The sequence below is a fragment of the Ornithorhynchus anatinus genome, chromosome 8, assembly GCF_004115215.2.
Source record: "Ornithorhynchus anatinus isolate Pmale09 chromosome 8, mOrnAna1.pri.v4, whole genome shotgun sequence".
Classification (NCBI taxonomy): Eukaryota; Metazoa; Chordata; class Mammalia; order Monotremata; family Ornithorhynchidae; genus Ornithorhynchus; species Ornithorhynchus anatinus.
The window spans coordinates 57,190,511-57,216,012 of NC_041735.1; the positions used below are offsets into that span (position 1 = coordinate 57,190,511).

The 25,502-nt window shown below is 45.0% G+C and overlaps 1 protein-coding gene across 4 annotated transcripts in view; it reads left to right on the top strand.

The window, feature by feature from the left end:
- OSBPL3 (oxysterol binding protein like 3) overlaps nt 1-25,502 on the top strand; it is a 141,684-nt gene that overhangs the window by 50,136 nt on the left and 66,046 nt on the right. For 2 of the 4 annotated variants that reach the window (XM_007667342.4, XM_029070996.2), the window contains exons 2-5: nt 9,617-9,854; nt 23,833-23,949; nt 24,174-24,227; nt 24,413-24,526. In XM_007667342.4, coding sequence (XP_007665532.2) covers nt 9,762-9,854; nt 23,833-23,949; nt 24,174-24,227; nt 24,413-24,526 — 378 coding nt within the window. In that variant the 5' untranslated portion in view covers nt 9,617-9,761. Of the gene's footprint in view, nt 1-9,616; nt 9,855-16,529; nt 16,597-23,832; nt 23,950-24,173; nt 24,228-24,412; nt 24,527-25,502 lie in introns of those variants that run through there. The other 2 variants (XM_029070997.2, XM_029070998.2) reach the window with 2 other exon arrangements.

Consider the following 25,502-nt stretch of genomic DNA (forward strand, 5'->3'; position numbering starts at 1 on the left):
AGACTATATTATATGTAAGTCATTTTTTTAAAATGGCATTTGTTAAGCTCTTACTATGTGCCACGCACTGTATTCATTCAATTGTATTTATTGAACACTTACTATATGCAGAGCACTGTACTAAGAGCTTGGAAAGTACAATTTGGCAACAGATAGAGACGATACTTACCCAACAGTGGGCTCACCGTCTGTACTAAGCGCCGGGGTAACTATAACGTTGGACACATCATGTCGCACGTGGGGTTCGCAATCTTAGTCCCCGTTTTCCAGATGAGGTCCTTGAGAAGTGAAGTGACTTGTCTAAAATGACACAGCAGGCAGGGCAAGAACCGAGGTCCTTCTGACTCCCAGACCTCTGCTCTATCTAAGCATGCTGCTTCTCTATGTACATTAGTGCCACAGGGAAGGCAGTGTTGATGTTTAAACCTGAAAGTTGATTGTTCTATAGCCTTTTCTCTACCTGGGGTGGGAAGGTGAAGTATGTGTAAAATATTAATATTTATAAGACTTTGTAACAATGGCATTAATTATGGCTATTATGTGCTAAACAGTGGGGGAGAAGCTTATAAAATCAGATCCAGAGCTTGCCCTACACTGGGCTCATGATTGATTTTATTCCCATTTAACAGATGAGGAAACTGATGCCCAGAGAAGATGAGTGACTTGCCCACAGTCACACAGTAGGCCAATAGTGGAGCTGGGGTTCAAACCAGGTTATTCTATCGGACCTATGTTCTTTTGTCATTTAGTCCGTCGTGTTTGGTGAGAGCTTACTGTGTGCAGAGCACTGTACTAAGCACTTGGGAGAGGACAATATAAGAATAAACAGACACATTCCGTGCCCACAATGAACTTACAGTCTAGGGGGGTAACAGACATTAATATAAATAATGTTTCTGTTGACCCCCCAGGACCTCCCATCTTTATAAAAATGATATTCGTTCAGTCAGTCATATTTACCGCTTATGTGTGCAAAACACTGTACTAAGTGCTTGGGAGAGTACAGTTATATGTGACCTGATGTGATAGGATCAGTTTCTCTGTTTAGAAATGTTTACGGCATTGACGTGAAATGAATGACCATTCCATTGCTTGCTCTTGTCTGCTATAGACCTTAAATAAAAAATGATGCCTATGTACACTTCAGATCACTATCTAGGCATCATACTTCTTATGAAAGGCCTTTGTTACTCGGAGGAAAAAGGCTTATCTTGCCGACTTGGAGTGCCTGTTGACCTATTTCAGAGACTCAGCTCTTACTAATGCAGAGAAAACTCTTGCCAGGTAGGTTTTCAGGTCTGGCTGTTTGCCCTGCAAGATGCCTGTAGTCTACCACTTGTTAGGGACTGCCCCCAAAATTCAGACTAATTAGCAAATGACACTTAAGTTAATGCATCAAGAGAAGCAGCATAGCGTAGTGGGTAGAGCACGGGTCTGGGAGTCAGAAGGACATGGGTTCTAATCCCAGTTCCCCACTTGCCTGCTGTGTGACCTTGAACAAGTCACTTCACTCTCTGTGCCTCAGTTACCTCATCTGTAAAATGAGGATTGAGACTGTGAGCCCCATGTGGGACAGGGACTCTGTCCAACCTGATTTGCATGTATCCATCCCAGTGCCTGGCACATAAGTGCTTAACAAATGCCATTCTTCTTCTTCTTATTATTATTATCCCAGGATTAGTAGAGCTGTAGAAGTGTGTGTGTGTGTGTTTTCAGATATTAGCAGATATTGCACATCTCCTCCAAGAGGCCTTCCCTGACTAAGCCCTCATTTGCTTTTCTCCCACTCCATTCTGCATCACCCTGATTTGCTCCCTTTATTAATAATGCTGGTATTTGTTAAGCGCTTACTATGTGCAGAGCACTGTTCTGAGCGCTGGGAGAGATACAGGGTAATCAGGTTGTCCCATGTGAGGCTCACAGTTAATCCCCATTTTACAGATGAGGTCACTGAGGCACAGAGAAGTTAAGTGACTTGCCCACAGTCACGCAGCTGACAAGTGGCAGGGCCTGGATTCGAACCCATGACCTCTGACTCCCAAGCCCGGGCTCTTTATTCACTCCTCCCTCAGCCCCATAGCACTTGCATACATATCTGTAATTTATTTATATTAACATCTGTCTGCCCCTCTATACCATAAGGTTATTGTGGGCAGGAATGTGTCCATTATATTGTACTGTCCCAAGTGCTTAGTACAGTGCGCACAGTAAGTGCTCAGTAAATACTATTGATTGATGGATTAATCGTGTGAAGGAAATGAACTGTAGAGTCCTGTATTGGACGTGACCCCATCTGTGGCTGGGCTGAAACGGAAGTGGACCCGACTGAGATCAGATGGGGACCGAGGTCTGACTCATGGGTGGTGGTAACCATGCCAGCCAATACCGGACGAAGGAACGTAGCACATCGCAACACTATAGCAACCATTTCCTCAAAAACGCTTTGTTCGGCTTGGGCGAGAGCAGTGTGATAACTACCTGGTCTGAGAAACCACTCTATTCATGAAAGAATTTTTAATTGTTTAATTTCTTTTTACAATTGTGCGTCCAGTTCTCTTATACGCAGGGGTTGCGTGTGTTCTTTTGGAACCCCGTGTTAAGAAAAGCGTGGGCCTTCTTACTCACCATATTTGACACTGCATGCAAGTGTACGACGACCATTTCTTTCATCCTCTTGTCATGCTGAGTCCCAACAGGCTTGTCGGAAAGATGCTGTAATTCAGCCATCACCTAGACAGAATATGGTGAAACACGCATTACGGAAGAATCGACTGTGTTTCTAAGGTCCTTCACAAAACACTCTGCAAACGTGTTCACCAGTTACTGCCGATGATTTTTCCATCACCTCCTCCCATCTTCCCATCTTCTGAGGGAGAGATTGGAAATGGAATTTTGCCGAGGCCAATTCCAGGCCCACTGACTCTAGAGGAGCAGCAGATAGTATGGAGATGGGGACCTACCTGAAGAAGTGGGAGGGAATGCTCCAGATTACCCTAGATTTTAAGCTTGTTGTGGGCCTGGAATGTGCTTATTGTTGTATTGTACTCTCCCAACACTTAGCACAGTGCTCTGCACACGGTAAGCGTTCAGTAAATACAATTGAATTACTGCCTCCCACCCTGAACAGGGCTGGTAGTCTGTTTCAAGTCCAGTTCCAGGGCCAACGTGGACATCCCACAGATTCACCCTGGGCGACATAGCCTATGATTACCCTTAGTTGAAGCTTTTTCTAAGGTAAAATTGGTCCTACTTAAAGGTTATTTTTTTAGCCTCGAGACCGTGGAGGAGCAACTTAGACATCTTTTAAGGTTGTGTTACTGATGATCGTTGGAGCAGAACGTATTCTTGCTCTGAAAGATTTTACTCTTTCCTCCAGTGGCAAGCTTCTGGCAGTACGAATCACTGCTGTAAACTCATTTTAAGGAGCTGTTTACTGAACTTGTTACTGTGGTTATCATCATCATCATTATCATTATTATTATTATTATTGTTTAGCACTTACTATGTGTCAAAGCACTGTTCTGATTGCTGGGTAGATACAAGTTAATCGGGCTGGACTCAGTCCCTGTCCCACTTGGGGCTCACAATCTAAATAAGAGGGAGGACAGTCTTTGAATCCCCATTTGACCTTGGGCAAGTCACTTCATTCTGTGCCACAGTTTCCTGACTTGCAAAATAAAGATCAATACTTGTCCTCCTTCCGTCTTAGACTTTGAGCCCCATGCGGTACCTGATCGTCTTGTATCTACCCCAGTGTTTAGTACAGCGCGTGACACATAGTAAGTACTTCACAGATACAATTATTATACTTATTTTGAAAGGGTTCCAAAGGTGAAGGAGGATCAAAATGGGGCCTTGAAGAATCAATCATCTTTATCGAGCACTTACTATATGAAGAGCAGTGTACTAAGCACTTGGGAGAGTACAGTACAAAATTGCTGGTAGACACAGTCCCTTGCCCACAATGAATTTACAGTCTAGAGCGGGAGACAGACTGTAATGTAAATAAATAAACTACAGACACGTGCGTAAGTGTTGTCGGACTGAGGGAGGGGTGGAATAAAGGACGTGCAAGAATGACACAGAAGGGAATGGGAGAGGAAACGAGGGCTCGATCAGGGAGGACCTCTTGGAGGAGAGCTGGGGAGTGTGATCGTCGGTCAAATATGAAGAGGGAGGGCCTTCCGGGCCAGAGGTGAGATGTGGGTAAGGAGTCAGTGGCGTGATAGACGAGATGGAGGTGTAGGGAGTAGGTCAGCATTAGAGAAGCAAAGTGTGCGGGTGGGTTTGTAGTAGGAAATCAGGGAGGGAAGGTAGAAAGGGGCAAGGTGATTGAGTACCCGAAGGCCTATGGTAAGGAGTTTCTGTTTGTGATGGGCAACCGCTGGAGGTTCTTGAGGAGTGGGGAATCGGGAATGAAATGTTTTTGTAGAAAAATGTGATCTGGACAGTAGAGTATGGACTGGAATGGGGAGAGACAGGAATCAGGGAGATCAGCAAGAAGGCTGATGCAATAATCAAGGCGGGATAGAATAAGTGCTCGGGTTCATGTAGTAGCAGTGTAGATGGAGAGGAAAGGGTGGGTCTTAGCCATGTTGTGAAGGGTTGAACCGACAGGATTTAGTGACAGATTCAGTATGAGAGGTGAATGAGAAAGATGGGTCAAGGATAATGTCAAGGTTACGGGTTTGTGAGGCGGGGGGATGGTGGTGCTGTCTACAGTCAGGAGAAAGTCAGCGGGAGGGCGGGCTTCGGGTGGGAATATGAGGGAACGGGAGACCTTTAAGCTCCCTGTGGGCAGGGATTGTGCTAACCAACTCTGTTGCATTGTACTCAGTGACTGTTTTAGCATGGTGTTCGGCACACAACTTAAGCATTCAATAAATACCATTGAATGATTGATGGCCCTTATACGCACCCAGGTGTCACATGAATTTATTACATCATTTTCTGTGGTATTAGGTTAACCCACAAAAAACGCGGGCTCATGTCAGACCCCCCCACACACACCCAGAACTCCCAATTGCATCACCACTGATGTTCGGCGCTCTTTCAACACACTCACCAGATGGAATGGCTCAGACCATATTAACTGAAAAAGGGGATGGTTTCCTCACTATATGTCATCATGTACTTAAGTGCTGGCCCCAGTGGTTTGTAGTGTCTCAAATCTTAACCAGCTTCATTCCTCCCTTTGTGAACACATGCAGAAGCTCTCATGCTCTCGGTGTTTACCGTTTGTGTGTGGAGATATTAATTAAAAATAGGAGGCATAGGTTCTTCTGCTTTTTACTTGTGTAAGCATTGAATTTCTTCCATTTTCACCTTCCATTTCCTTTCCCCTCCTTTTTTTCCATCCCATCTTAGATGATTGGTAATGGCTCATATTATTCTTAAGAATATCAATCACTTATTGAGCACTTACTATGTGCAGAGCACTGTAATAATAATAATAACAATAGTGGTATTTAAGAACCTGCTATGTGCCAAGCACTGAGGTAGATACAAGGTAGTCAGTTTGTCCGACATGAGGCTCACAGTCTTAATCCCCATTTTACAGATGAGGGAACTGAGGCACAGAGAAGTTAAGTGACTTACCCAAAGTCACACCGCTGACAAGTGGCGGAGCCGGGATGAGAACCCACGATCTCTGATTCCCAAGCCTCTGACCTCTGACTACTGTACTAAATGCTTGGGAGAGTACAGTACAACATAATAATAATAATAGTATTTGTTAAGCACTTACTATGTTGCCGGGCTCTGTACTAAGCACTGAGGCGGAAACAAGCAAATTGGGTTGGACACAGTCCCCATCCCATATGGGGCTCACATTCTCAATCCCCATTTTACACGAGGGAACTGAGGCACAGAGAAGTAAAGTGACTTGCCCTAGGTCACACAATGGACAAGCTGCTGAGCCAGGATTAGAACCCATGACCTTCTGACTCCCAGGCCCATGCTCTATCCACTATGCCATGCTGCTTCTCCAATTAGCAAGCATGTTCCCTGCCCATAATGAGCTTATTATGAGGAGGAATTGTAACATATCACTGATAATTTAGGACAGTACTTTGCACACAGTAAGCTCTCAATACATATGATTGAATGAATCATTTCAGCGTTTTCGGCAGGTGTCTTGTAGGGAAGCAGCGTGGCTCAGTGGAAAGAGCACGGGCTTGGGAGTCAGAGGTCATGGGTTCTAATCCCTCTTGTCAGCTGTGTGACTTTGGGCAAATCACTTAACTTCTCTGTGCCTCAGTTACCTCAACTGTAAGACTGGGATTAAGACTGTGAGCCCCACTTGGGACAACCTCATTACCTTGTATCCCCCCCACCGCCAGCGCTTAGAACAGTGCTTTGCGCATAGTAAGCGCTTAACACATCCCATCATTATTATTATTATTATTGTCATTGTAGCTTGACTTGAAGAGAGGAATTGAGTAGAGCTTTAAAACTGCAAACTCCACTGAATGATTTTCTTCCCATCTAGAAATATGAAATGTCCCAAATTAGGTTCTTTCTGTCATTTTCTTTTTAGAATCTAATCAGTCGGAGCGAATTACTGGAGTGAGAGTTAGAAGACCTGAGTTTAGTCCCGGGTATTCTCCTGAGTGTCCTAGAGCAAGTTACTTGAATCAGTGTACCTCAGTTTCTCCATTTGTAGATTGACATAATGGAATCTTACCCTATCTTTTTCAATCACCTTTCACCCTCCTACTTTACCTTACTGCTCTCCTTCTACAACCCAGCCTGCACACTTTGCTCCTCCAATGCCAACCTACTCCCCATACCTTGATCTCCTCTATCTCTGCCGACCTCTCACCCACATCCTGCTTCTGGCCTGGAACACCCTCCCTCCTCATATGCGACAGGCAATTACTCTCCCCACTTTCAAAGCTGAATGAGAGTCTTGAGAATGCCAGAGTCAAGCTTCAGCATGGCCTAGTGGAAAGAGCACAGGCCTGGAAGTCAGAGGACCTGTGTTCTAATCCCAATTTTTTTGGGTTTTTTTTTTGTATTTAAGTGCTTACTATGTGCCAAGCACTGTTCTAAGCCCATGGGTAGATACAAGGTAATCAGGTTGTCCCATGTGGGGCTCACAGTCTTAATCCCCATTTTACAGAGGAGGGAACTGAGGCCCAGAGAAGTTAAGTGGCTTGCCCAGGGTCACACAGCAGACAAGTGGCGGAGCCGGGATTAGAACCCACGTTCTCTGACTTCCAAGCCCGTGCTCTTTGTCCTGCCACTTGTCTGTTGTGTGACCTTGAGCAAGTTACTTCATTTCTCTGTTCCTGTTACTACATCTGCAAAATGGGGAGTTAATACCTGTTCTCCCACCTACTTACACTGTGAGCCCCTAATGGGAACTGATGATCTTGTCTCTACCCCAGCACTTAGTACAGTGCTTAGCATGTAGCAAGCACTTAATGAATAACACAATTATTATTAGTAGTAGTAGTAGTAATAACAGAGGTGTTCTTAAGGTTTTAACCTTAGCTTGTCCTTCATCCTCTTGGGTTAGAGTCTCTCTTGTGTACTGTTTAGGAAATAATATAAGTCCACATCCTCTCTCCTCCTTCTCCTCCTCTTTCTTTTCCTCCTCCTCCTCCCTCCAACTCCAACTGTATTTCTCATTTTCTACTGCCTGGTCGTTTTTCGACTTAGAGGCCCTGCGTAGTAAATAAAAACCGGTACTCTTTGTCTACGGTCCTGATGTGATGAGAAACCTACAGTCAGCCAACCAGTCAATCAATTGATAGAATTTAAGTGTTGACTGTGCAGAGGCCCGAACAGACCACTTGGGAGAGTACAGTAGATGGAGAAGACACAATTTGTACTCAGAAGGAACATGCAGGCTAATGGAGAGTTGGACAGTAGTAACTTAAAGAAAAAGAGGAAGAAGTCCTTAAGTAGAAGAATGTAGAAGTTGATATGTGCAAAATTACAAAGAGAGGTTTTGGGTGCAGTTCCCCAACTAAACCCTCATGTCCCCTACCTGCTCTCCCTTGTGCACCGCCTATTTTCTTGGGTCGGTACCCTTTAAGCACTTGATATTTACCCTTTCCTCAGCCCCGTAGCACTTATGTGCGTATCCATAATTTATTTTAGCGACTGTCTCCCTCTCTAGACTGTATGCACCTGGTGGGCAGGGCACAGGTAGGTCTACAAAAATCTGTTGTACCCTCCAAAGAGCTTAATACAGAACTCTGCACACAGTGAGCTCTCAATACATACCATTGATTGATAGTTGGGAGGATGAAATCACCATAACAATAGTGGGTCCACCCATATCTTGTCATATGAGGTATCTTTTGAATTTTCTTTCCCCACTTCATTATCATCAATAGCATCTATTTAGTGTGTTCAGAACAGTGCTTTGGAAGGTTCCTAAAGAGTTAAAAGTTATATGAAACAGTGTGGCTCTGTGGAAAGATCACGGGTTCAGGAGTCGGAGGACATGGGTTCTAATCCCAGCTCTGCCACTTGTCTGCTGTGTGACCTTGGGCAAGCCACTTCACTTCTCTGTGCCCCACTTGCCTCATCTGTAAAATGGTGATTAAGACTGTGAGACGTGGGATTACCTTGTATCTATCCCAGTGCTCGGCACATAGTAAGTGCTTAACAAATATTATTATATGATCCTTGTACTCAAAGAGCTTAGGAGCTGGGGGGAGAAGACAGATACTTAAATGAATTGAGGGAGTAATAGAGTAAATATGATCTGCCATTTATTGAATAAGCTAGCAATCAGTTAATCAGTGGTATCAATTGAACGCTTACTGTGGGCAGAGCACTTTAATAAGTACTTGGGACAGTACAATACAACAGAGTTGGTAGACACGTTCCCTGCCCACAGTGAGCCTCTAGAAGCAAATGTGAAGTAGTTTATAATTAACCTCAATGGGAGTTAATTGTGTGGCTACTAAGTCTGGGCCTTTTATTTTCTGTCCCAAATCCTGAAATCTGGGACCTTGGGAATATGTGTATAGTGGGGGAGGGAGAGGTACCATGGGAATTCATTCAGTCGTATTTATTGAGCACTTCCTGGGTGCAGAGCACTGTACTAAATGCTGGAGTATATACCATAATAAACAGACACATCCCCTGTTCACAATGAGCTGACAGTCTAGGGACGGGGAGACCGACATCAGTATATGTAAATAAATTACAGATATGTACATAAATGCTGTGAGGCTAGAAGTAGGGAAGAACAAAGGGAGCAAGTCAGGGAATCCACAGTCACAGTTACAGATATGCATGTGTATTGTCATTACTGAACTGAGATCTTGCATTTTCAGGAACAATCTCAGTGTTATTTATAGCTTTAGCCTTCCAGTTTAAAGATCTCAGAGTGAGTAACGCGGAAGACCTAAGAATGTTTAATATTTTACCGGAAGCTTGATACTTAACTAGTCTGCTGTGTTTGAAAAAGACCAGCAGAATTCCACTGTAACCCGTTGGGTTTTTCTGTTGTCGTGGCTGGGGAATTGTTTGTAGAGATTCGTGGATGCCTTCAGGTAGCATTACTAAACCGTCTAGTAGTTCTAGGGGAGGCGTTGCTACTATAAGAGATTAGTTGTGACATGGTCGGCCTCTCTCTTTTGTTTCACCTTAGCTATCTCCTGGCCACAGAAAAGACCATAAGGATGTGCAGGATAAGAAGTGAAACACGCGTGTGGTGAGTTTCGTTCCTGTATAGGCGGAAGCCTCTTCTGATGGCAGTTTGATCGACCAAGACCAAAGCCACCCATTGCTTCACCATGAGTGAGGAGAAGAACCTTGGGGTAGCCCAGAAAACGCTGTCGCCTTCAAGGAGCACCAGCAGCTGCTCATCCAAGCAGGGAAGCCGACAGGTAGCGTTTAAGCATAAACGGAAACTTTCCAAAGTACGAAGTGGCTAGGGAAATCCCACTCGCCAGCGCTTGGCCATAGGATAGAGTGAAATCTTGATTATATGTAGGCACAATCCGGAGGTATTCTAGGAATCTCATTTTAGCCATTTGTTTCACCTTCCTTCCCTGACAGATCTTTGGCAGGAATTGTTTACCAATAGCAAAGTTGACAGTGTTTGAGTTTCACTCATTTTCCTGGCCATTCGTTGGCTGGAAGTGCCTGTGATCAATGGATTGGTCAAAGTTTAGAGGGAGGGGACACGAGGAGGAGAGCAGAGGGACCTAGATAATTAGTCGTCATCATCCTCGGTGGTATTTATTGAGCACTTACCATGTACAGGGCACTATACTGAGTGCTTGGAAGAGTACTATACAAGAGACTTGGTGATAATAATAATAATAATGGTATTTGTTAAGCGCTTACTATGTGCCAGGCACTGTACTAAGTGCTGGGGAGGATACAAGCAAATCAGGTTGTCCCATGTGGGGCTCGCAGTCTCAATCCCCATTTTACCGATGAGGCATCTGATGCATGGAAAAGAGAAGTGACTTGCCCAAGGTCACCCAGGCAAGTGGTGGAGCCGGGATTAGAACCCATGACTTTCTGACTCCCAGGCCCGTGCTCTATCCGCTGTGCCACGCTGCCTCTCTAATCTGGAGCATGTGGCTTCTCTGGAACATGGTAGACATGTTCCCTGCCCAAACCGAGTTTATGGTCATATTGGTCCCCAGTTAATCAAAATGAGTGGTGTGCTTCATTTTTTTATGGTATCTAAGCGCTTACTATGTGCCAAACACTGTAGTAAGTGCCGGAGCAGATACAAGCTAATCAGCTTGGTCACAGTCCATCTCCCACTTGGGGCTCACAATGTTAATCCCCACATAACAGATGAGGTGACAGGCACAGAGAAGTGAAGTGACTTGCTCAAGGTCTGCTGTGTGTAATGGCAAGCCGCATAGGTCCCGGTCGGATCCAGAGAAGTTAAATAATCATGTTGGTATTTGTTAAGCGCTATGTGCAAAGCACTGTTCTAAGCGCTGAGGGTACAAGGTGATCAGGGTGACCCACCTGGGGCTCACCGTTTTAATGCCCATTTTACAGATGAGGTAACTGAGGCACAGAGAAGTTAAGTGACTAGCCCAAAGTCACGCAGCTGGCAAGCGGCGGAGCCGGGATTAGAACCCATGACCTCTAACTCCCAAGCCCGGGCTTTTCCCACTGAGCCATGCTCTTCTCAATGACTTGCCCAAGGTCACCCAGCAGACAAGTGGCAGAGCCGGAATTAGAACCCAGGTCCTTTTGACTCGTAGGCCTGTGCTCTATCTACTAGGCCACATTGGTTTTCTCTAGGTGGTCATTTGTTCTGTGCCTGTGGTATAGGCTCAAATCTTTATCATCTTTGCAATTTTTCCTGAATTGAGGGGTGGAATGCCAGACGCGAACCTCGTCCCTAATTGCCGCCAGGCAGGGTGTCACCGATTTTTCTCTCCCCTCCCCATCAGAAGTGTGTCCAGCCATCTGGGTGGAAGTAACTTCACTTTGATTAGATCAAGTTATCAAATCCATCATGAGGAAGGGAGGGTTTGTGATTGACTCCACTGATGTAGAGCTGAAACTCTCTAAATCTGGTAAATGGCTGGTCTTCCTGTTGTATTTTTGAAATACCGCCTCTGTAGCCAAGAAATGCTGCAGCTTATTTGGTACCTAAAGGTTCAGTGAGACTGTGCGGAGGCTCCCTAAGGGTCCCAGCGATTACAGAGCCTCGTAGGGACGGAAGAGCTTCACCCCCTTGAGCCCTGGGGACAGATCTGGGGTAGCAAAACCACCGCACCCCCAAAGGCGGTTTGGAGTGTCATAGAGGGGGCTGATAATGGACAGTACATGTAGTTTTCTAAATTGGAGAGATGTGAAAATAGATTAATGAAGTTGGTATTCAAATAAATATAGTTGTGTCGAGAGTGGGGTAGTAGGTATTTATAGGTATTTATAAAAATTTAAGTCACAGCGCTTTTTTCCCAGGTCAGGTGGCTTCTTTAAATCGGTGCAATACCCTGGTTTTACACACCTTGGTAGGAAGACTGTTTTCTGGAATTTTTGAAATGGATACCTTTATTTTAACCCTGTGGAAACAGCCTATAAATAAAATCTTATCAAAATAGTTTGCCCCGTCACATTTTGTAGCGCAGAAAAATGGTGGTGATGGTGGTGAGGATGATGGAGTCGGGTATGACTGAACCTCATTTCTAAAACTGCAGTTTGGAGAATCTGCAAGATGGAAATGATTATAGCGATAGTGGTTTATGCTGTGCCACTCACAATCTCCCTGCCAGAAACGTTCCTGCTGGGGCACTGAGAACTGGGATAAAGAGGGGTTTCTAGAAGAGAGTTTTGCTCCTGCATGTGCGTACACAATAATGCCCAGTAAATCCTCAAGATTTGACTACATAAAAAATTTAATGCCTCATTATTGTAGGATTCCAAAATGCTTATGGGAAAAAGGCCATGGAAAAATGATAATTGGAATTCCATTCAAAACCATGAGAAGCAGTGTGGCCTATTGGATGGAGCATGGGCCTGGGAGTCAGAAGGATCTGGGTTTTCATCCCGGCTCTGCCACTTGACTGCTGGGGAAAATGGGGATTAAGACTGTGAGCCCCGTGTGGGACATGGACTGTGTCCAACCTGATTAGCTTGGGTCCACTCCAGAGTTTAGTACGGTGCCTGGGACAGGGTATGCGAATATCAAATACAATTAATTAAAAAAAAAATCTGATCCATGCTGGGCCATTCTTGAAACCACACCTGATCTAACACCTGGTGAGATCACACCTGTTTAATGAGACAGTATGGCCTAGTGGAGCGAGCGCAGACTGGGCGTCAGGAGACCTGGATCTTAATCCCAGCTCTGCTTCTGGTCTGCTTTGAGATCTTGGGAAAAGTCTCAAACCTCTCTGAGCCTCAATTTCCTCATCTGTAAAATGGGGATGATAGCTCTCTTTCCTACCACTTAGTCCCTGCACCACTCGAGGATCACAATGTGTCTCCCATTCATTCATTGTCGTATTTATTGAACGCTCACTGTATGCAGAGCACTGTACCATCTTTTCATTCAATAGTATTTATCGAGTGCTTACTATGTGCAGAGCACTGTACTAAGCGCTTGGGATGAACAAGTCGGCAACAGATAGAGACAGTCCCTGCCGTTTGACGGGCTTACAGTCTAATCTTGACCATCTTGTACATTGGCACTAGTTTGTGCTTAATACATAGTAAAATCACTAATTCCATTCATTCAGTTGTATTTATTGAGTGCTTACTGTGTGCAGAACACTGCACTAAGCGCTTGGGAAGTACAATTTGGCAACAGATAGAGACAATCCTTACCCAACAACGGATCGACAGTCCAGAAGGGGGAGACAGGAAACAAAACAAGTAAACAGGCATCAATACCATCAAAATAGATAAATAGAATCATAGGTATATACACATCTAAAATAGAGTAATAAATGATTTGAATGTTGAAGCAGTATAATCTAGTGACTAGAGCACCCAATTACGAAAAAAAGACTTGGATTAATAATAATAATAATAATAATGTTGGTATTTGTTAAGCGCTTACTATGTGCCGAGCACTGTTCTAAGCGCTGGGGTAGACACAGGGGAATCAGGTTGTCCCACGTGGGGCTCGCAGTCTTAATCCCCATTTTACAGATGAGGTAACTGAGGCACCGAGAAGTGAAGTGACTTGCCCAAAGTCACACAGAGCCGGGGTTTGAACCCATGACCTCTGACTCCAAAGCCCGTGCTCTTTTCCACTGAGCCACGCTGGATGTAGCCCTGACTTCCTTTTATGGTATTTAAATGCTTACTATGTGTCAAGGGTTTTCTGAGCCCTGGGGTAGCTACAAAATTATCAGGTTGGACATTGTCCCAGTCTCACGTGGGCCACACAGGCTAGGTAGGAGGGTGTAGGATTTAATCCTCATTTTACATATGAGGAAACCAAGGTGCAGAGAAGTTAAGTGACTTGCCCAAGGTTGCCCAACAGACAAGCGGTAGAGCCGGGATTAGAACCCAGGTCCTCTGACTTCCAGTCCCGTGCTCTTTCCACTAGGCCACACGAGGCCACCATGCCCCCTGTTAATTGTTCTCCCGGTTTCTGTCTCTTAGCAGGCTGTAGGCCAGAATTCTTGTCCACCATACTCTGCGGGCTGTGCTGAGACAGAATGGGCTCATACAGTGGGGGCAAGGGGGAGGGCCCTGTGAGCTCCACAGCAAAGTTGCAATAGAAATCCAAGATACTGGTGGGGGAAAAAATGATAGATTTGCCATTTAACCTATAGAAATCTTCATATTGGACAGGTGATCATTCTCCCAACCTACCCAGCCTTACTGAAGACGCATCTCCTCCAGGAGGCCTTCCCCAACTAGCCTTCATTTCCTCTTCTCCCACTCCCTTCTGTATCGCCTTTACACTTGCATTTGTACCCTTTATTCACCCGTCCCTCAGCCCCACCGGACTTATGTACATATCCTTCATTTGGTTATAGTAATGTCTGTCTCCTCTGTTAGACTGTATGCTTGTTGTGGGCAGGGATCGGGTCTGCCAATTTTGTTATACAGTGCTCTGAGGTGCTAAATAAATACGATTGATTAATTGATAAGAGTCACTAGGGAGATCAGCTTCTGAGGTGGAACCTAGAGCTTTGTTCACTATGAAGTATTATATAACTATTTGAACATCAGAAAAGCAGTTCTCTTTTTTGATATAATGCATAGATATAAATAGGCAGCTCTATTTTTCCTCAGATTCCTAAGCCTGAATTTTTTTTAAGCATTAAAAATGCCTTCAGTGGCTCTTTGAGGCCTGCTTCTCTCCTATTAAATGTGTGATTTTATTTCTGCCTTGGAAACTAGTCTTCAGCAGTGGTCTGTTCTCAGCTGTAGATAATGGGTGCGATGTTTGACCTTCCTGACACTCCAGTAATCTCATGCTGTGTTGCTCCATCATGATTGAAATTCATTCAATCGTATTTACTGAGCGCTTTCTGTGTGCAGAGCACTCTACTAAGCACTTGGGAGAGTGCAGTATAACAATAAACAGACACATTTCCTGCCCACAACAAGCTCACAGTCTAGAGGGGGAAGCAGACATTAGTATAAATAAATACCTAAGTGCTGTGGGGCTGGGAGGGGGAATAAACGAAGGAAACAAGTCAGGGCGACTCAGAAGGGAGTGGGAGAAGGGAGGAGGGGTTTTAGTCCTTGACCTTCATATTCCAAAAAGGTACCTGACTTCAGTTTCTTGCTGCCCGACTTTTGAAATGCACTGTGCATTATTTTAATGTAGCGCAGATATTAACTTTCACTTCCCTGTTCTGGTTACTGATGCTTGGTTTCCCAAACCGAGTTGCTCATATGCCTTAGACTTGGCCCCGAGCAGCCTTGGTCTGTTTGTGTCTCTGGCAAAGGCAGCCAATTGGGCTGGCAGTGTGGCTCTGTGCAGCTGAGCTCATTGTGCTCAACAAAGGATAATAATGCATGAGTTTGAATGGTAGTTCCTGGGAAGTACACAGATGGAATCAAAGATGAAACCGAACTTCACCCGGCAACCTCTGTTAATCCAAGTATTTTACCATCTATTATGTTAATTTACTATGTTACTGCTCAGCCTTGTATTGGGTGTGATTGATGATCTTTGTTAAGCGCTTACTATGTGTTAAGCACTGTTCTAAACTCTGGAGTAGATACTGTCTAATCAGGTTGGACACAGATTGTCCAACATGTGGGTCACAGACTTAATCCTCACTTTACGGATGAGGTAACTGAAGCCCAGAGAAGTGAAGCGACTTGCCCAAAGTCACGGCAGACAAGTGGCGGAGCCAGGATTAGAACCCAGGGCCTTCTCACTCCCAGGCCCATGCTCTACCCACTACACAACACAAATTATCCCTTCCAGAAATTTTGCAGATGCAATTAGCCACAGGCCTAGGACTCCTAGCATATTCCTTGACAAGCCATCAACATTATCGAGTGCAGAGCCCCATTCTGGACACTGGGACCCCCTAGACTGCTTGTTTTGGGCAGGGAATGTCTGTTGTTATATTGTACTCTCTCAAGCGCTTAGTACAGTCCTCTGCACATAGTAAGCACTCAATAAATACAATTGACTAACTACAGTAGAGATTACCAATGGGAAGCTGATGCTTCTGCATTGAACTTTTTTTAAATGGGATTTGTTAAGCGCTTGCTGCGTGCCAGTCGCTGCACTAAGTTCTGGGGGTAGGTGCAAACTTATCGGGTTGGACACGGTCCCTGTCCCACGTGGGGCTCACAGTCTTGATCCCCGTTTTACTGGTGAGGAAACTGAGGCACAGAGAAATTAAGCAAGTTGCCCAAGGTCATGCAGCAGACAAGTAGCCGAGTTGGAATTAGAACCCTGGTCCTGACCCCTGTGGAGATTTCTCTGTTTCAGTGAAGATCAGAGGAGTGGAGCTTTAAAGGTACCTCTTCAGGTTGAATACAGAGAGCCCCATTGCACGCTTTTGGTTTGCTACACGTGTGAGGGCTTTGCTTAATCAGACCCAGCTGGCTGACATTTGCTTATTTCTGAACTTCCTGCCTGTGGGCTCTGTGGTATTACAGGCTCTGGAGCACCGGCATGTGACCGGAAACTAGAGAGGAAACCTGGCTCATGAATTGGTAAGATTTGGCACAGCTTTTGCTCTAGGTTTCAGTTTCCAACATGCTGGTGAAGGGAGCTCCATAATGCTCAACATGGACAATTGATTAGAAAAAAAAGAAAACTGAATCTGTCCCAGCATTTCCCTTTCCTTTTTTCTAATTCAAGCTTCCCCTCTAATAATGATGGTATAATAATGAGGGTATTTGTTAAGCACTTACTACGTGCCAGGCACTGTACTGAGCGCTGGGGTGCATACAAGCAAATCGAGTTGGACACTGTCCATGTCCCATGTGGGGCTCACTGTCTCAATCCCCATTTTACAGATGAGGTAACTGAAGCCCAGAGAAGAAAAATGACTTGCCCAAGGTCACACAGCAGACAAGTGGCAGAGTGGGGAGTAGAACCCAGGTACTTCTGACTCCCAGGCTTGTACTCTATCCACTAGGCTTCTCTAGACCTTCCAAAGAATGTAAATGCCATCTGCACACATTCCATGCTCGAGGCAGGTGGCCCCCAAACTGAAATGGCATGAATAGAGCCACAGTAGATTTCCTGGAAGAGTATCAACTGAGGGTTGATAATCTATGCTCGTAAAGAGGATAATTGAGATGGAAAGTGGTGAGATGAGAGGGAAATGAGAATGCGCTCTCTTTCCCAAATTGACACTCAAGTTTTTAAATGACTTATTTTCATTAAAAAACACAAGGCAAATGCTGTAGAAAGAATTAGAGGTCCATCACCAGTGATACAAGAGATTTGAAGGATAGAGTGCTAGTTTCCAGTTGGCCGGTCTTATAATTAAATTTAATGATCAGGATGGGGAAACTGCGGCATAGTTGAAGACCTCCTCAAAATTGGATTCTAGCTTTGGGGAAGGAAAATTCCCAGGTCAAGTGATTTTTTTTTTTAAGTCATGTGACTCACTAAAGCCTTATTATTGAGTTTTGACAGGTGAATTATTGCCCACAGTCATTCAAGTGTGACGCCCTGCAAAGGAAGCTCACACCTGGAATGAATGAGGGTTCAGAGGCTGTGCTGTGCTGGAATTTTGATCCATTTATACTTGGCATGCATTTTTAAGCTCCAAGTATTTGGGCTTCATTGAAATATTTTGCTCTAGCGTGATTGAATTTCCCAACCCCTATTTAAGATGATGATTGTAGATGTTCACCTTTGAATCATCCTCAGGCTGATAATCCAGGCCCTTTGCTTCTCTTTCCCACCTTTGGAATCACCTTTTCTATTTAAAAACTCCAGCGGTGGGGGATGGGAGAGTGCGACAATCCAGTCAGACCATTTGGATGCTCGTGGCCAAATAGAAAGATTGGTGGGGAAAAATGTCAGGACACTGGGCTGAAGTAAAGTTGTTGGATTGCTGGTGAGTTCTGCAGTCATAACCCACACTAAGGTGGATGTCCCTGTACTCCAAGTGAAAACTTGGGCACCTCATTATGGGTAGAGTACATGTCTGTTTATTCTCTTGTATTGTACTCTTCCAAGCACTTAGATCTGTGCTCTGCACATTATAAATGCTCAGTAAATACCACTGATTAATTAATTGACCTGTGAATGGGAAGTTTGGTTAGAAGGGGTACTATTCTCCAATTTTGAACAGGTTTAAGTTCCAGGAGTTGCTTCACAAAGTAATGAGTTAATTCTCCAGACCCTTTGTCGTTATTCCCTCAGCCTGCTCCTCTTCACTCCATTAGTTCCCTTTTCCCTTGGACTTCCTGGTGTATGTCTCCCTCTTTTACATACTACTTTTAAGTGACAAAGCGCCGCTTCTTTAGAGCACAGACTCCTTTTAAATTTAGATGAGGGTTAGAAGTTGGTAGAATAATCTGAACCTCATTTCTCCGTCTTCCAGAAGACATAGTGTTTTATCACCTTTCGGTTGTCGGTTATCAATCACAGTGGTATTGACAGAGTGCTTACCATATGCAGAGTATTGTGCTAAGCGCTTAGAAGAGTACAGTACATCAGACTTGGTAGAAATGTTCCCCACCCACGAGGAGATTACAGTCTAGAGAGGGAGACAGACATTAAAATGAATTATAGGTAGGTATATAAGTGCTGTGGGGCAGAGGGTGGACTAATTATCAAGTACTTAAAGGATATCAATAATAATAATAATGTTGGTATTTGTTAATCGCTTACTATGTGCCGAGCACTGTTCTAAGTGCTGAGGTAAATAATCAGATTGTCCCATGTGAGGCTCACAGTCTTAATCACCATTTTTTACAGTTGAGGTAACTGAAACAGTTAAGTGACTTGCCCAAAGTCACACAGCTGACAGATTGCGGAGCTGGGATTAGAACCCATGACCTCTGACTCTTAAGCCCGTGCTCTTTCCACTGAGCCATGAGGGTTTAGGGAAGGGCTTTTGGAGGAGGACAGATTTTAATAAGGTTTTGAAGGTGGGGAGAAGGTGGTGGTTTTTGGTTTTTTTAATGGCACTTGTTAAATACTTAATGTGTGCCAGGCACTGTAGTAAGCACTAGCTAGTTACAAGGTAATCATGGTGGATTTAGTCTGTGAACCACATAGGGCTCACAGTCTTAATCACCAGTTTTATAGATGAAGTAACTGAAGCACGGAGAAGTGACGTGACTTGTCCAGGGTCACACAGCAGGTGACAGCTGGGATTAGAACCTAGGTCCTCTGACTCCCAGGTACGTGCCGTCTCCACTAGATCACACTGCTTCTCTTGGTCTTCGGATATGAAGGGGAAGGGAATTTCAGGCCAGCGGGATGACTTGGACGAGGGGTTGGTGGCGAGATAGACGAAGTCAAGGAAAAGTGAGTAGGTTGGTGTGAGACTTACTTGCTGTGCGACTTTTAAAAATCTGCTTGTCTGAGCCCCATTCATCTCCTTGTTATCTCTCCTTTCTAAAAAACCAAAAGCCAAACCAACAAAAAAACCTGAAGTCTCTCCCTTCCGCAGTAGCAGTGATTTACAGCTGGGGCCATTAGGTTGATATTAATACCCTTGATTTATTCATCGCCAGGTGCCAAGGCAATAAAATACCCACACAGTGGTGGGATTACACCGGTGCCATTGTTTAGAGCTACAACAGCTTTAAAGCTTTAAGCTGGGTGAAACCAAGTCAGGTGGGAAATGACCTCCCCAGAAGGTTTTTTTTGTGTTTTTTTTTAACGGACTTTGGCATGTGCCCAGAAGGCCGGGGAACTAAAACAGCCCTGTTGAGAGTAGGCTTCAGGAGGGACATGATTCAGTACATTCACTATTACCTCTAACCTCCATCTCTCCCACACTCGCCCTCTCCCTCTCTCCCTCTCCTGCCCTAAGATCCCCAAGGGTGAGTGGGTTGGTGGGAGGGGAAGGAGGTAGGTTTGCAAAGGCAAGAACCCTGTCCTTTATTCTCAGAACCCCTAGCTGACTAGTTCATTCAGTCATATTTATTGAGCATTTACTGTATGTGGAGCATTGTACTAAGCCCTTGGGATAGTACAATAGAGCAATAAACAGACACATTTCCTGCCCACAATGAACTTGCAGTCTAGTGCTTGAAACGTAATACAGGGTTTTATGGTGGGCCTTCAATCTCAGTGGAAAATGGAGTTGAATTAAAATTCATGAAGAGGTAGCCTCGTCCTCAGCAACGATTATGAAAGAGTAAGTGGAAGATAGCGAAGCAGCGTGGCTCAGTGGAAAGAGCACGGGCTTTGGAGTCAGAGGTCATGAGTTCGAATCCCAGCTCTGCCACTTGTCAGCTGTGTGACTGTGGGCAAGTCACTTCACTTCTCTGTGCCTCAGTTACCTCATCTGTAAAATGGGGATTAAGACTATGAGCCCCACGTGGGACATCCTGATTCCCCTGTGTCTACCCCAGCGCTTAGAACAGTGCTCGGCACATAGTAAGCGCTTAACAAATACCAACATTATTATTAAGATAGCATAGTATGATTTGGAAAAAGTCGGCATGTTATCGGAGGGCTTCAAAAGATAGGGAGGATGAAGTAGTGGAAGCGTTGCTTTTGTCCTTTCTTGGGATTGTCATGTGACTAGAGCAGAGAGAGACTTATGGCAGCCTGTGGAAAACAGATAGGTCAAGCAGCTGTGCTAAAGGGAAATGCCCATCATTCACGCATTCAGCAATAGCTGCCAGTTGGTGAGCCTTAATAAATGCCCATTTGCCTGCCCACCGTAAAGCAGCTTTCTATATTTGGCGCGCCTAGAATTTACTGGAACAGATGGCATTTTCCCGTAGATGTCAGTTCCAGACTTGCAGCTGAAAGAAGCAGCAACCATCTGAAATTGCTACTTCCCTTTTTCTCCCTGAAATCAAATATGACCTTAAAGAGGTGCCGATAATACGGCACGGTGAACCATCTGCCCGGTTGTTTGGGGATAATTCAGGATTGCATTCACTTCCCTGGAGTTTGGAGTTTTCCAAGTACAGCAGAAATAGTCAGTGGTATTTATTGAGCACCTACTGAGTAAACAGCACTGTGGTAAGCACTTGGGAGCTTGCACCAAAAGGCAAGTACATATTCCTTGCTCTCATGGAGCTTCCTTTGTTTTAGGCAGCCCTGTCTATCAGATCTGGTCACGGTGCCTCATTTTCTCCAGTTGCTAGGGTAAACCTATCTCCTAATCCAGTTCAGTTCTGGGCACCATAGGGATTTTATTAGGAATCCTGCTAGCCTGAGAAAAGTCGACACTTGCATAAATCCTTCCTAACTCGTCTCCCCATTGTAACAATAAATTAGAGTCTCCAGGAAGGATAGGTGATAGAAATGACAATTATTTTCCCGTGAAGAGTCACCGTTGATGGAGAAGGTCACTTGTCTGCTATGTGACCTTGGGTAAGTCACTTAACTTTTTTGTGCCTGTTACCTCATCTGCGGTAGATCGTGATTAAGACTATGAGCCCCATGTGGAAATGGACCGTGCCCAACCTGATTAGCTTGTATCTTCCCCAGAGTTTAGTACAGTGCCTGGCACACAGTAAGCACTTAATAAATACTTTGGGAAAAGAAGCCAAGTCCATCTTGGGCCTTACCATTTCCCGCTTCAGCTCAATCAAACCAGGTGCTGAAGTCACTCTATTTCCTCATGTTTTTTTCCAATCTCGGCAGTGGGAAATGAATTTTTTTTTTAAATGGTATTTGTTAAGCGCTTACTTTGTGCCAGGCACTGTTCTAAGTGGTGGGGTAGATATAAGGTAATCAGGTCAGACAGTCCATGTCCCACGTGGGGCTCCCAGTCCAAATCCCCATTTTACAGGAAGGGACCGAGGCACAGGCAAGTGAAGTTACTTGCCCGAGGTCACACAGCAGATAAGTGGTGGAGCTGGGATTAGAACTAGGTCCTTCTGACTCCCAGGCCCCTGCTCCATCCACTAGGCCACCCTGCTTCCGGCATGATGTTGGTTGATGTAAGTGGCACCCCCTCTCCTGAAGAAAAGAACCAAACTAGAGTTATCTCTAGCTTGCTGCGGTCTCTCCCGCCTAAACTTTAAAGTAATCCTTCTGTCCTTGGAATTTTGGGAACACCTGGGTAGGAAGAAGAATCTTTTAGGGTATTTCTAGGTGTCAGGTTAAACTGCTGCAGGATAATAGTAGTTATTAATAGTTGTGGTATGTAGTGCTTACTATCTAGCACTCTTCTAAGTGCTGGGAAAGAAACCACATAATCAGATCAGACACAGTCCCTGTCCCACACAGGAATCACAGATCTAAGTAGGAAGAAAAACAAGTATTGAATCCCCATTTTACAAATGAGGTAACTAAGGCACAGAGAAGTCAAGTGACTTGCCCACAGTCACACAGCAGGCATGTGGCAGAGTCGGGATTTAGAAACCAGGACTTCTGATTCCCAGGCCCATGCTCTTTCAACTAGGCCACGCTGCAGGATGACTTTCTGGGCAAGACTAGAGATGACGAGGAAGGACTTGCTCTTTCCTCTCTTCATGACAGGTTTAGCCCCGGTGCAAGGATTAGCCAAGGGGATTTAAACTCTTGGAAACTCCAGCTGTAAAATCTCTCCCTTTCCAACAGCTTATTCCCGGTCTAAGGGTGGGCTATCTGACTACAGTTAGTATCAATAAAAATCAAGGCGGGAATCAACTTTCCACAACCTCAGAAGGCTAGCCTGCATCTTTTGCCAAATCCGGTCGAGAAGGATGTCAACCAGACACCCCCAGCAAAACGGCAGGCCGTTAGCATCAGGTTGTGGTTAAAGGTCAGATGCGGGTGAGTTCCAGTGCATTGAATGGGGGAGTATCTGCCCTCATTGCTGTCAGGATGCCCAGAGTAAGTCCCAGTTGGCGCTGTCACTTCAAATTTGTGTGCTGTTTGGGTGCTCCTGGGCTCGTGGAAAGAGCATGAGAGTTGCAGGCTAATCCCAGCTCCGCCAGTGGCCTGCTTTGTGACCCTGAATAAGGCACTTAACAGAAGCAGCGTTGCCTAGTGGCAAGAGCACGGGTTTGGGAGTCAGAGGACATTGGTTCTAATTCTGGCCCGGCCACTTGTGTGCCGAGTAACCTTGGGCAAGTCGCTTAACTTCTCCGTGCCTCAGTTATCTCATCTGTAAAATGGGAATTAAGACTGGGACAGGGATCGTGTCCAACCCGATTACCTTGTATCTACACCAGAGCTTAGAACCGTGCGTGGCACGTAGTAAACATTAAACAGATATTATCATTACTATTCTTATCTCTTCGTTTCCTCATCTGCAAAATGGGGTTCATAGGTACTCTGAGATTGTGAGCCCTGCATGGGACAGGGGTGTGTCTGATCTAAATATTCTGCATCTGTCCTTGCGGATAGTGCTGAACAAGCCACTCATATGATTCCTTCGCACAGGTTCTTGGCCCTCAAGTCCCAGGACCGAGGCTTGTCCCTTGTGCTCGATGAAAAACTTCAACAACCCCAGCACTTAGCCCAGGGTGCTTGCACAGATAAGCATTCAGTAAATATCATAATTATCAGTATTTGCCAGGGAACGGTCTCTCAGAAAATGGGGAGTTGAGGTTCTTTCTCCAACAGAGAGAACACCTAATTTTAGAAGAGGCGTGCCTTTTTTAATGATCACAATTGCATCTAATAAACAAAATGTACATTTATGAGATTTAAGGAAGAACTGGAAACCCTTACGCTGAAGTCCCCTCTCCCTCGAACCTATCCTCTCTGGATGGTAAGGTCAGCTGTAGGGGAAGTGGATTTTTTAAAAAAATTAAATGCGATAAAAAGAACGCGGTACATATGGATTTTTTTCATTTAAACAGGACAGCTGGGAAGTAGTGGAGGGACTCCGGGGAAGTATGAATTATACCCAGGAGCCACCAGAACAGAAAGGATACCTGCTGAAAAAGAGGAAATGGCCTCTCAAAGGCTGGCACAAGGTAAGAAACGAACACGCTTCACGCCGGGATTTGTCGGCCGCGACGTTTAGCTCATTCTGTATCTTGGGCTCTGGGTTGTCAATGTGGATTCTCCCTAAATATCTGTTTGGAGGATGATGATGTCAAAAGGCCAGACCTGGGGGCAAGGGGGGACTGCAGTTCTTTGGGAGAGAGAGCGTATTCGAGTTTCTTGCCTCCCAGCGTTTTTCTTTCTCTCGTTGCAGAGATTCTTCTTTCTGGATAAAGGAATTTTGAAATATGCCAAGAGCCAAGCTGATGTAAGTCCCTATTTGTCCTCGTGCCATAAGGGTGGTTGGACGGGCTGAGCCCGTGCAAGGCCAGTAATGAGGCTGGGAGGTGGTTCTTTAAGGCTATTGGAAGCGAAGACTAATGTTAGAAAGTAATTCAGCACCCTTATTCTGTAAACCATGGTTTCCTCCCTATGTTAAATAACATCTTTCAGGTAGAGAGAGAAAAACTGCACGGATGTATTGATGTCGGGCTCTCGGTGATGTCTGTAAAGAAGTCTTCCAAATGTATAGATCTCGATACGGAAGAACACATATATCACCTGAAGGTAAGGCTGCTGTGAAGCGAGACTGGGGTGGTTCATGAAACCACTTTTCTGATCTGCCTCCTGTTGAGCTGGATGTTGCAGGGAGCCTTGATGTGATTGGGTCTGACTTCCATTAAGTAGTTGTGCTTAGCCTCTTCTCTGTGAGTTTCTGAAAGGGCTCTAACACCATTCCCCAAATCAGAAAGCCACACCAAGAACTATTACCTCATTTCCTAGAGTATTACTAATCTTGATCGGGAAAGTGGTTCCATGTGCTGGTGGTCGAGGAGCTGGTTAAATCTGGACCCCACCAAATTGCCGTCTGAGCTGCCTTCTTTCCTTAATTCCTGACTGCCTGAGGGAGCCGGTCCCTGCCGGATCATGGCAGGCACCACTTTGAGAGCGCATGAACACATGATCTCATCCCTGACGTGAATTTGCCAAGGGCCTGTAAGTGTCCCGGCAGAATCTTCTGTGTGGGGATTTTGACGACAGTATTATTTAGGCCGTTACTCTCCCTTACATTACAGTTTCACTCAATCAATCAGTCAGTTAGTAGTAGAAGTAGTGGAAAAGCAGCGTGGCTCAGTGGAAAGAGCCCGGGCTTGGGAGTCAGAGGTCATGGGTTCGAATCCCAGCTCTGCCACTTGTCAGCTGTGTGACTGTGGGCAAATCACTTCACTTCTCTGGGCCCAGTTCCCTCATCTGGAAAATGTGGATGAAGACTGTGAGCCTCACGTGGGACAACGTGATTACCCTGTATCTAACCCAGCGCTTAGAACAGTGCTCTGCACATAGTAAGCGCTTAACAACTACCAACATTATTATTAGTATTAGTATTTATTAAGTGCTGGGAGAGTACAATATAAAACAGTTGGTAGATATGTTCCCTGCCCAAGCGAGCTTACCGTCTACAGTCAGGTTATCATCCCTTTTTTATTTCATAGGAAGAGAGTAAATACTTCTGGCTTATTGAGCACCTACTGCTGCAGCACCT